The sequence below is a fragment of the Macrosteles quadrilineatus genome, unplaced genomic scaffold (genome assembly GCF_028750875.1).
Source record: "Macrosteles quadrilineatus isolate MER2022 unplaced genomic scaffold, UCM_ALF_1.0 Scaffold_1__1_contigs__length_201487025, whole genome shotgun sequence".
NCBI lineage: Eukaryota > Metazoa > Arthropoda > Insecta > Hemiptera > Cicadellidae > Macrosteles > Macrosteles quadrilineatus.
The window spans coordinates 1,205,610-1,218,866 of NW_026542594.1; the positions used below are offsets into that span (position 1 = coordinate 1,205,610).

A 13,257-nucleotide genomic window follows, 5' to 3' on the forward strand; every position below is an offset into this window, starting at 1 on the left:
TTAGTGGAGGGGAACTTGTATTAATAAGATTAACTTCACCATTCTGTAATAGTCTAAATTTTATTAATGAACAACAGTTTAATTTTGCAAAAGCGAGTTCAAACCCACAGAAAGCTGTAGTATCTAAATTTTCACTTTGTATATAAATCTCAATAGTTTTGGGACCAGGATTTTAATAATTTGCAATATTTTTGTAAATAATCACAAAAATGCAATTTGGTTCTTTTGGGCGATTTAAATGCTCCTGCTTGTGCATTGTAATGCTCCAAATTATTTATTATATTTTTTAGAAACTGGATTTGATAAATTATATTTGTATATCTTAACCCTTTGGCCGCCGCAGTCCGATATATCTAACGTCTGCTAAATGTTTGTTTACTGCCACAAACGGTTTCACACTCTGCTTTGCCAGCCTTTACTACTTCCTTTGCAACTTCCTACGTCGCCATGTGGATTTTTGGTCCCCCTTCCTATAGCATTTTAGTATTTTAGATACAATTATCTAATTGCCACAAACGTTTCCCACAATCCACACTTATCGCCTTTACTACTTCCTTCAACACTTCCTACGTCTCGGACCTGTTTCCCTTCCTTCCCATAGTATTTTAGATAAGTTAATCTAACTGCCCCAAAGCATTCCCACACTCTGCACTGCTAGCCTTACTACTTCCTTCACCACTTCCTAGGTCGTGGACTTGGTTCCCTCCCTTCCTATAGCATTTAAATATTTTAGATACATAAATCTAACTGTCCCAATGCGTTCCCACACTCTGCACTGCTACCCTTTACTACTTCCTTCCTCACTTCCTAAGTCGTGGACCTGTTTCCCTCCCTTGCCATAGCATTTTGGTATTGCAGATACATTATGTAACTACCACAAACGGTTCCCACACTCTGCACTGCTAGCCTTCACTACTTCCTTCACCACTTCCTACGTTGTTGACCTGTTTCCCTCCCTTGCCATAGCATTTTAGTATAGCAGATACCACAGACGGTTCCCATACCTATACTGTTCGCCTTTACTACTTCCTTCACCACTTCCTACGTCTTGGACCTGTTTCCCTCCCTTCCCATAGCATTTTAGGATTGCAGATACATTAATACAACTGCCACAGATGGTTCCCACCCTCCGGACCTTTCGCATTTAATAATTCCTTCACTACTTTTACATCTTGGACCTGTTTCCCCCCTTCCCATAACATTTTAGTATTGCAGATACATTAATGTATCTGCCACAAACGGTTCCCACACTCCACTTTGCCATCTTTTACTACTTCCTTCGCAACTTTTTAATTCGCGTCGTAGACTTGTTTCTCCCCTTCCCATAGCATTTTAGTATTTTAGATTGGTTGATAATCGTAAGAGGGTGGACTCATGGTCCAAGCACGTCAACCGAAGCTTATTGTGCATCCCGCTTGCCACTAACTGGGTAAGCCTATGCCTGTGTCCCTAACTAGGTGCAGGAGCTTTTGCCCAATGTTAGCGTCTGGTTCCTCACCTGGCTGCTTTAGACCAAACAGAGCCCTTCTCCTAGCCCGTAGTCCATCTCAGTCCAGAATAATGTGTTTTGCAGTCTCATCGGACTGGTTACAAAGTCGACACTCCTGCTTGTCATTGACAATTCCTAGAGTGTGGAGATGTTTCCCGAAATGGCCGTGTCCAGTGATAAGAGCAAGTACCTGCTTGACCTGCCCTCTCCCCAGCTTTAGCAGCCAGCGAGTGAAGAGGGTGCTAGGTTCTGAGAGCAGTTTTTTGCCAAGTGATTGTCCAGGATAATTACGCCAACGCTCAAGATGATGTCCCCTGGACCATTTGTTTATTACATGTTTAGCAGCCGCTTTGCTGATGCCACAAAATGGCTCTGGTCCAAAGAGTGGCATGCTCGCACCTTTTTTTGCCAGCTTGTCTGCACTCTCGTTGCCGCCAATGCCTACATGGCCTGGGACCCAGCCGAGAGTTACAGAGTTCTGTGATGCAAGTCTGCAGAGGGTGTTGAAACACTCCCAGACCAGTTTTGAAGTGACTTCATTTGAGTCAAGAGCTTTGAGAGCAGCCTGACAATCAGATAAAATCACTATCCTTTTGTCTTGGTACCGTCTGGCTAGTCCTAGGTTGGCACAAGCCAAGATGCCATAGATTTCTGCCTGGAAGATGGTACAGTATTGTCCCAGACTTCCTGATAGTTCTGTTCTGGGTGATCGACAGTAAACCCCAAAACCAGATTTTCCATCGATTAGGGAGCCATCTGTGTACCAGACGAAGCTCTCCATATCTTGGAGATGCCCTTCCTGATGTTTCCACTCATCTCTGGAGCGGAATTCAACATTAAAGGGTTTGGTGAAAACTGCTTCCTTGCTTAGGAAGTCCGAGGTCGTGTCAAGCACAGGACACTCAGCCAAAGTCTTAGCAATGGCGCAGTGGCCTGCCCCTGACAGGCCTTCCCTCCACAGATTTGCAACCCTCAGACGGTAGCTGCCTTGAGGGCCTCAGATCTGATGAAGATGTCCAGTGGTAGCAGCCCAAGAGCGACTTCTAGAGTAGCTGATGGACTGCTCCTGAAGGCTCCAGTGGCCTGTAGCGTGCCGAGCCTTTGCATGCTTTCTAGCTTGGCTATGACAGTTACCTGATTCACCTTTGTCCACCAGACTAGTGAACCATAGGTAATCTGAGGCCTGACCACAGCCTCGTATAGCCAGAGTGCTATGTGGGGTTTAATTCCCCAGGTGGTTCCTGCAAACCTCCTGGACGTCATGAGCGCCCATTTGGCCTTGTGCAGCGCGTTATTCAGGTGGTTGTTCCACGTCAGCTTGGAGTCAAGTGTCAGTCCTAAATACTTGACCGCACTCGACACTCCCAGCTGAGTAGTGCCAATTTTCAGCCTGGAAAGAGAATCCAGGTTCTTTTTCCTGGTGAAAGGAACTACAACTGTCTTAGAAGGATTAATGTTGAGTCCCTCTCTGAGACACCATTGTTTAACACATTGTAGGTTGCCGTTCATGACGTCAGCTACAATGTTTGTGAATTTTCCTTGTACCATGAGGACTACGTCATCTGCATAGCCCTGGACAAAGATGCCCTTGCTGGTGAGTTCAGGTAGAAGACCGTCCACCACAAGGTTCCACAGTAAGGGTGAAAGTACACCTCCCTGTGGACATCCTTTTGTGGGTGCGATCACAATTTTTTCACCAAGAAAGTCGGCTACGGTGCGTCTTGAGTTAAGCATAGACTCTGTCCATCTACACAAGATTGCTCGAGTCCACGCTCACAAACTCCCCGCACCATTGCTCCGTATGTTACATTGTCAAAAGCTCCTTCAATGTCCATGAAGGTGCATAGGGCTATTTCCTTAGCAGCCAGGCTGTCCTCAATTCTGCTGACCAAATCGTGCAGAGCGGTTTCGCAGGACTTGCCTGGCTGGTAGGCGTGTTGATTGCGACGAAGAGGTGTGTTGAGAAGTACACCCTTTCTTATGTGCCTCTCCACCAGCCTTTCCAAGGTCTTGAGGAGAAATGAGGAAAGACTGATAGGACGGAATGATTTAGCATCAGAGTAGTCTGCTTTTCCTCTTTTGGGAATGAAGACCACCCTGCTGAGACGCCAGGCCTGAGGGATGTACCCGTAGGCCAAGCTCGCTCGGAAGAGTTCACATAGGAGGAGCTTGAGGGCATCCGGTCCTTGCTGAAGCATGGCTGGATAGATGCCATCTTCCTTGGGAGACTTAAATGGACCAAACTTATTGATTGCCCATTTAACTTTAGAGAGAGTGACAACCCTTCTGGCTGTATTCCAGCTTTCACGATCAGTTCTCGGCCAAGAACTTGTATTCGTGCAACCGGACACTCCTGTGTCGTCACTCTCAAAAATGCAACCAGGGAAGTGAGTCTCAAGGAGAAGTTTGAGACTTCCTCCAACCCCAGTGGTATATTGCCCTCCTGGTACCTTAAGAGATCCCAAGAGTCCAATAGGTTTGGACGCTAGAACCTGCTGAAGGCGGGCCGCAGCACTGAGACTGTTTACCTCCTGTGTAAACTGTCTCCATGAATTTTGTTTAGCTTTTTTTATTGCAAGGCTGTATTCTGTAAGTGCCCTTCTATATGGCTCCCACATACGGCTCCGTTTGCATTGGTTGAATAGTTTCCTGACACCCGCCCTCATGCGAGTCAAATCCGCAGTCCACCATCTAGTGCTGGTACTGCGTTTTCTCTGTCCCAGAGGGCAGTTGTCATGGAAGCAAGTGATCATTGCGTCCTGTAAGTCGGTCGCAATTTGGTCAATGTCTGCAAAGCAGCTGACCCTCCTACTCACGGATCCCAACTGGAACTGTAGGTCAGAGTTATACTGTGACCAGTCTGTTCTCCTGGGATTACGGAAGGAGGGGGTGACGGAAATGTCGGTTGGTTGCCCCCCTTTCCAGATATACAGATTGTTTGAAATTAGATATTGAAGGAGAGACTCACCTCTTGGATTGATGTCCGAGCTTCCCCATCCGTTGGCGTGGTGTGCGTTGGCGTCACAACCTAGGAGTAGTTGTTGACCACCAGCGCTGGTTGCTTCCACCAAGAGCTCAAGCTCTCTCGATGGAGGTGGTTCCCTAGAGTCGTATGGCAGGTAAACCGAGCCTACTGTTGTGCTCCATTCCCTGCCACCATTTCTCCAGGTCATTGACACCGCAGTGAGATCTCTGGAGCAAAATTCGTTTAAGGTTAGAAAGTTCAAGCCTTTCCTCACGAGAATACATGTTCTGACATTCCTTAGAGAAGTGCAGTAAACTAACTCACCCTTTGATTCTCCAAGGCCTGCAACTCTTCCTTGGTGCAGCCATGGTTCTTGAATGAGTGCCAGGTCAAATCCTTCTTTGAGGAAGAACTGGCAGAAGGCGGCAGAGGCAGCCTTGTTATGCTGTAGGTTGATCTGGAGGACCCTGAGCATTGTCCTTAACCGGAGTTGTGACAAGTGAGACCTGCCAGAAACCTAGATTGGCTCTGAAGTTGGTGGACTGCACAGCCTTGAAACAGACCTCATCCAGGAAACAGACGAATCCGTACCCTTTCGGATCTGGTTTGGCCGGCAGTATCTTCCACTCCTTGACATTGAGAGTGGGATTTTGCATAGTAAACATTTCTATGATTTTTTCTGGAGTTTTCTTCAGCAACTTTGGATGTGCTCTGAAGAATACTCTCGTGGATTTCAGGATGTCCTTTCTCAGCCCTGCTTTGAGGGTGAGTTGCTCCTCTAAAGGCTTGAGAGCCGGGAACAATCCCTCCAGCCATCGCTTGGTGGCGTCGCTGAGGCAGGCAATGATGAGGGCACCTTTTTCCATATAGATTCCAGCAAACGCTGGACTTGAACCATCCTCTAAGGGCTGGAGTCTTTCCAGGATTGCTTCCTCAATTTTTTCTCCTTGCTCGTCATTTAACTTAGCCTCAGGATAGTTTTCAGGGACAATGGCAATTTTGGTAGCGGTGATGTCCCTGTAGGATGTTTCATTGGGCGTTGCAGGCTCCCCTGCGTCCTTCACCCCTTCAGACCTCTGGGTAGAACACCTGGCCTTCTTTGTAGGTCCTTCTGCCGAGGGTGGAGTGACCGTTGCACCTCTAGGGCGCTTGGTCACCCTCGTCTCGACATTTGGACCCGCAGTTGGGCCTGGTGTCCTTACCTCCTGTGGTCTTTTGGGTTTTTTCTTTTTTCCCCTGCGCCATTTGTCAGGGTTGAATTTTTCCCCTCTTTCTAGAAGTTTTGCCTTTAAGGCCTCCCTTCTTTGTGCCGTGGAGAGGTTAGGTTTCTTCATCTTAAGACGACTAAGTCGCTCAGTGGCGTCATCAAGTGTCTCAGAGGAATTTGGTGTTTTAGGACTGCTTAAAAGCTCCTCTTCTCTTTCCAGTGTGGCTGGTGTGAGCGGGGATTCGTCCATAGCGGAAGTTCCTGGTTTTGAGAGCGTTAGAGCCTCCTGTGCTCTTGGTGCACTCATTTCAAGAGCGGGGTCTTGCTCTGAATGAGCTGACCCCTTAGGTGTGGGCGGTGCAACTTCTAGAGTTGCTCCGAGGTTTGGTTCTGGTTCAGATTTTTTATTCATATCCATGGTGTTCCCACGAGAAGAAAGGGAAATTGAAGGTCGAGCCCAGACAGAGCCCCGCATGTCCAGGTAAGGCTGATTACTCCAGAAGGTCGCCCGGTGTCCTGGAGGCTCCGTACGCACCACCGCTGGGGAGCCCGGTGGCATTCACCTCTTCGGCACGGGTCGCATGACACCACTGAGGTTGGCTGAAACAGAAAGCAAAAGCGAAAGGAAAAGGAGAAGGGAAGAAGATTCTTCAATAGGAAAGCGAAGAAGAAAGAAGGGCCAGCAAAAAGAGGAAGTTAGCTGGCCATACATACAGTACGTTCACAGTACATTTGTGAACAGCATGGTTTAAAACATCATTTTGTGGATCCCACAAGAATTACTCCATTGTCTAAATCATGTATTGACAATGTTTTCTCAAATAATAGATCTTTAACCAGCCAGGCTCATAAAATTGTAATAAATGCAGGTGACTCGGACCATGAAGCTCTATTATTATGCCTGGGTGAAATCAACACAAAAAATTTAACTAAGTCTAAATCTATTTTCAGAAGATTTTTTTCATGTGATAACATGGAAAATTTCAGAAACAATTTACAATCATCATTATGGCAATTTGACCCCTCTCTTGACTTTAACATTAACTACAATAGTTTTCTTTCAAATGTTTTGTTGAATTTCAATAATGCATTCCCTTTAAAACTATTTAAATCCACAAATCAAAAAAGTGAACACAAAAATTGGGTTACAAATGGAATAAAAATTTCGGCAGGGAATAAACGTTTGTTGCACGAAGAATCAAAGTGGAACAAAAACCAAGACTTTATCAACTATTTTAAGACATATAAAAAAATTTTCAAAAAAGTCACTACCCTTTCTAAAAAACTGTCAAATGAAAATTATATTAAAAAATCATTGAATATAACTAAAGCCACTTGGGCTGTACTAAACAAGGAGATGGGCGTAAATAAAAAGGACAATGAAATTCCATATCAAATTGAGAATACATCCCAACAGAATAGTTACAAAATAAAAAAAGAATTGGCTAATAGTTTTAATGAGAATTTTCTGAATGTAAAAAATAAGGTTCAATCTAATCCAGACGGAAAAAAGGCAATGAGTTTCATGGTCAGTGAGCAAAATAATATGTTTACATTTAATAAATTAAGCATATCTGATATAAGAAAGATAGTGTTTTCTTTGAAACCATCCAAGGCTTCAGGGTGGGATGAAATTCCGTTATTTGTTATTAAACATGTTATAGACTTTATCCAAGAACCTTTGTGCAAGCTCATAAACCAGTCTCTGGAGCAGGGAATTTTTCCTGATAAATTAAAATATTCTGAAATTAGACTATTATTTAAGAAAAACGACAAAAACAACCTAGACAATTATCGTCCTATCGCATTACTTCCATGTTTTTCCAAAATATTTGAAAAATCTATTGATATTCAATTAAGATCTTTTTTAGAAAGTAACAACATCTTAAACAATACTCAATTTGGTTTCCGAAAAGGGCACAGTTGTCAAACATCAATGGCAAGAATGGTTAACTGCATCACACGGGCTCTGGATGGATCTCAGAGAGCAGCTGGTGTTCTCTGTGACCTGTCCCGGGCGTTTGATTGCGTTGATCACGACATCCTCATTGGTAAATTTAAAAAAATTTGTATTAAAGGCAAAGAAATTAATTTATTTTCTTCTTATCTTTCTAATCGGTTTCAGAGAACTAAATTAACAAAAAATAATGAAACTGTTTATTCAACTTGGGGGAAAGTACCATGTGGTGTGCCTCAGGGGTCGATACTGGGCCCTAGTATGTTCATAATATATGTTAATGACCTACCTCAAGTCTCCAATATGGAACTCTTTCAGTATGCAGACGATACAATGGTGCTATGTACGGCACCCAGTATCAACACACACTCGACAGGGAGGTGCAAGCGCTCAGAGACTGGTTCCAGGTGAATGGGTTGGTTATGAATGATAATAAAACTCAGCTTATAGAGTTTAGTTCTAATAATAATCAATATAAAACAGGTAAAATTACAACATCAAAATCTAAAATGCCACTGCAGCAAAATGTGAATTTTTTAGGTATAACTGTCAATGAAAATCTTAACTGGAAATCACAAGTTGTTAATTTGATTAAACGATTAAACCGCTGTATTTTCCGCTATAAGACTCAGCTTATAGTTTATCATGCTTATTTTTCTTCAATAATGATATATGGTATTCTGGTTTGGGGAAACTCATGCCACTCCAACAAAATATTCAAACTTCAACAAAAAGCAATTAGAATTATTGGGCGAGTTCCTCGTAGAACTCCTTGAAAAAGTCTTTTTCAAACATTTTCGGTTTTAACATTTTATGATCACTATATTTTAGAAATTTCAAATTGGGTGTAAGACAATCTCTCCTCATTCATGAACCAACCCATTCATTCCCACCACACTAGATTTAAGAGTTATATTAAGCCTGAAACCCATAGATTAGAGAAATTTCATTTATCTCCCCAATATATAGGCCCACAAGTTTACAATAAGTTACCACTCCGCATAAAAAATATTGATAGTAAAACACAGTTCAGATCCACCCTGAAGACCTGGTTAAAAACAAACAATTTTTTTTCTATAGAATGTTATTTAAATAGGGACGTTAAGTTAGATTAATAATTTAGTAAGACATTTTTGTTATTTCTTAGTTTTAGTATATCCTGTGTATGACTTTATGACCTGTCAAAAAATGATGTAATGACATGTAGTAAATAAATAAATAAATACATAGAACCCAGAACGAAGAAGAGGAGAGATCTGGGGGTTGGCTAGGGTACCTCGGGGTTGCCAGCCTACCAGAGGCCTCCCGTGTAGTTGACAGACAACTACCCCTGAGGGTAGTATTTTAGATACAATTATCTAACTGCCACAAACGTTTCCCATATTCCACACTTCTCGCCTTTACTACTTACTTCACCGTCGCGGACCTGTTTAAGTTTGCCATTTATAAGATGGATCAATGAATGTATTCACCTACGGTTTGTTTAAGATAAAATGTTTTTCGTTATAACCTTATTTAGCTACGTAAATCAAATCTGTTAAATACTGTACCTAAGAAAGTATGTTTTATCCATGATTGTACCTATTCGATCAGTGGTCGTTTCCATATTGCGACTTAAATGTAAACTGACTTTCTCTCTAAAACTGTATTATTATGTAACTGACTGTCTCTCCGATTTTTTTCCCTTTGTAGGCTACTGTGTTTAGGTCATGGCTTGATTTGAACATATGCTATGATTCTTTGCTTTGTTGACATTTAGGTCGTTATTTTGTAACCATCATGGCAACCCATAAGACTAATGTTAAAATTTAAAAACTTTGAGTTAGGCCTACTTAAAATTATATAGGCATCATCAAAAATTGATATTGGTTACGGCTAAACCTCACATCCTCACATTTAGCAAAACAGCCTTGGTAAGTTTGGCTAAAATATTTTCAGCTGTTATTGAGATCAAGTGTTATAAAGATTGCATTAAAGTTGATCCCAAAGAGCTTCGCTTCGCTCCGCTCAATAACAAAAATACATGTATAAAATTTATATAACATTTATTCTACTATATTATTTAATAATATACAGTTGACCCCCTCTTAATTGCATTAACCGATAATAGGATTATCCGCCCTTGATCGTAAAATATTACAGTTTGTTTTAACCGACCTTGTTTTGACAGCAGTTTGGTTTAACCGCCGCTTTTTTTATGAATCTCGGCATTTCCGCTCCCACGCTCGGTAATGGGAACCATACGCTTATCTCCACAGGATGTGACTAAGATAAAACATTTGGTATTTAGGCCTATCCAAAAAAAATATTCCATATTGCCAGTTTGTCTTCATTGTTTGTAGCATGAGCACATCTAATTTGTTATCTGTGCGGTAGATTTCTAAAATCGTAAAGTGAAGGACTGGACAGGATTGGACAGGATCTTCCATCAAAGTTGGGTTTTCTCCCATAAGATTAACATGGGGGAATCTAAATATTTAATTGGAAACTTTTTTTCCACTAATTTGAGAGAACAGCTGGGCGTAGGAACTTGGTACAGGTGTCCAAAGAAAGGTGTTGGTCTTTAGATGATTTATCAAAAGAAAAACTAAGTAAATTCGCTTAGGGCTCTGCCCTAGAAGCTTTTTAAGATCCCTCCACAGATTTGTTTACATTTGGGCTATGTAGATAATACTTTTTAATGAAACAGCTGTTAATTTTTTAATTGTATTTTAAACAACACACATTTATTGGGAGTTACTGAATTGTCCAAAAGAAGTATTTGCAATGTTATTTTCTGGTTTTAAAATTGATTTTCTTCTGTATCATGTCATGTTTGCAAAACTTTCCATTACGAAATCAGTGGGAAATCCTTTTATCACAGTAACTCTTACAATTATTTCTTATTGAACTATCTTATTTCTGTTTAAGGATAGGAGTCTGCCTTTTTCACCACTTTATATATCTATATTTTATCATATTATTCTAGACGGATCATCATAGGTTCATGAGATTATTATCATGGAGTACATGTTTTCAATCATTGAAAAAAATCTTTGATTGTGTAATACAATACAGTACAAAATAATACACGGTGTTGACACCCATTTGAGCCGTGTCCATATTTTATAAAATTAATAGTAGTTTACAGCAACTAGATAAAACATTTTACAATATTTATGTAGAAACATGTGCATGATTTAGAAAGTCTTAAGCTGGAAAACTGCTTAATAACAGTATATTGTAGCTTCTACAATATACTGCAGACTTTTCAGAGAGGTTTATTTGATGTATACAATGCTAATTGATTAAAATATGTAGGCCTATAATTTTACTCAATTTATCGCAGTTATATGAATTAGCGTACGCCTTGAAAGTAACCGTCGATTTCGACGGGTTTCACCTAGTAAATCAATATTACATTACTAAGTTATTAAAATAAGAAGTTTTATTGACCCTTGCCTACATCTATAATTTATTCCATTGAAAGTATTTGACGTAACCGTGTTTTGTGTTTTTTTGTGACTTTTCTATCAATACAAAAAATGAGATAAATGTAGTTTATTTTACAAATAGTGCAAGTACGACTTCAAAATATTGATTATACAATTCCAAATGAACAGCAAATAATTATGTTATGTTTTTAGGAATTGCCCGTTTTAACCGACCTTTTGAGTTATCCGACCTAGGTCCGGTCCCATTAGGGTCGGTTAAGAGGGGGCTACTGCAGTAGAATAACTTTAAATTCATATAAATACATTAACTAAACCTTTAATTAGTCCAGTAAAATAAGACATTATGGTACGAAAAGGGTCAGGTAGTTTTTATTTATGGATATGTTGTTAGTGTTGGGCTCCGAAAACAGCTTTTTTATGACTTTGATTCTTAAGATAAATAGCTACCTCCACAGCATACTGCTAGTAACACTTGCTAAAATTTGAGTCACTTAGCATGCTTCTAGCCTTTAAGCGATTTCCACTTTAGCCATTAGCGAAAGTGACCTCTTTAACTCCTTCATTCGAGTTAAACGTTTGAAAACTTGCTTTACTTTTACCAACTTTCAGGTTCTACATTAACATCCAGGGCAGTTATCCAACTTATATTTATATTTTCGTTTTTACCATCTGACTTGCCAATTTTGGAAATTGACCCTATCTTTGAGCTAATTACTAATATTAGCTTGATTATTTTCAAGACAATCCCTTATCATCTGGCCTTTCTAAATTTTTAACAAGTAGGAATAAAAGGCTTCCTCGTCTTTGAGCTATTATTAGAATTAGCTTGATTGTTATTTGATTTTGATAGAAAAGGCTTCCCAGTAGTGCTTTTAAAAGTTGAAAATGCTACAGAGGACTCAGTGGTATCCTTTTCAGCCATGCTATTTAATTTATCTAGTACTTTACTACATTCTACTTTATCTGTACTCTCGACTGCCATAATCGAGGTAAGACTCAGGCAAACCTCTTAGAAGTAGACACGCCTTCATTTCATCGTCCACAGGTTTCTATATGTCAGCAAGTTGAGCATTGAGGTCAAGAAATTTATAAATATACTTACTCATGCTGTTGCATACTTCCAACTTTAAATCTAAAAGCTGGTCCGGCAGAAATATTCTCCTGTTTGTGCTATTGACTTCATACTGCTTTGCTAAAATGTCCCATGCTTCCTTCGCTGATGTGGCCGTCCTGACATTTAGTTTTGGAGCTGCCTCGAGGTGCATGGCAATCTTGGCGAGTACCCTCTCATCTTTGGATCCACAACTGTGAGCGGTATCGTCTCTGTAGTACTCCTTCGTGGTTCAATGCAATTCCACAATCCCCCATACTTTAGAGCAATCTTCATATCAAATTTCCAACTTGCATAGTTGGATGACCCTTTCAACTAAAAAATTCCAGGGGCTGATGAGGAGTATACATCTTTGTCTCCCATCATAGTAAGTGTCCATTCAATGAAATTTACTATACTATTTCTTAAACACTTCCCTAAAAAATTAAACAGTTCAAAATAGGCCACAGAGAACATTTTACAATAAAATTCAACCACGACGTGATTGAGCCATGCGAACGAGCTCATCTTGAAAATGAACGAGCATTTGACATAAAACCACATTAGGACAGGACGACGTCTGTCATGCCAGCTAGTTAGGAATAAGATGACAACACAGAATGGTTTCTAAAGTCCATAGTGGAAGTGAAGTTTATTTACAACGAAAAAATAAACATAGCAAACACATGGCATACAGTATAATACATGACATGTGTTATACACTTAAGACCAAGAATAATGAGGAACAAGATTAAAAATTCCAACAAGTCTTTCAGAGCATTGCATGAAATCAAGCAAAACTCACACAAAGATATAATATGAGATTTACGGAAAACGACGCTGAGCAAAGCAGTTATCCTACTGAATTTTGTAACAGCCTTTCTGTTAGCGGTCTACCACTTCATATACTCAAACTCAAGGATAACGTCATTTGTTATGCTAATCAGGAATTTTGATACGTCTTCAGGCTTGATGAAAGGAACATGTATCAAGTGTGGGGTAATGGGGCTCTTTTAGTCACACCATGGTCATCATCGGGATTTAACACTATCAGGCTCATCGTCTGGCAAGTAAATACTGATTCCCAGGATCAAACTGTAGCTATTTAATTTTCT

General features: G+C 40.5%; 2 protein-coding genes across 2 annotated transcripts in view; one reads left to right on the forward strand and one right to left on the reverse strand.

Moving 5' to 3' along the window:
* The window catches only part of LOC128992712 (uncharacterized), a 52,968-nt gene that overhangs the window by 25,180 nt on the left and 14,531 nt on the right, over nucleotides 1-13,257 (forward strand). The window lies entirely within an intron of this gene.
* Nucleotides 1,548-2,270, reverse strand: LOC128983598 (uncharacterized). The gene has a single exon (XM_054402943.1). The coding sequence runs from the start codon at nucleotides 2,268-2,270 to the stop codon at nucleotides 1,548-1,550; it is 723 nt and encodes a 240-aa protein (XP_054258918.1).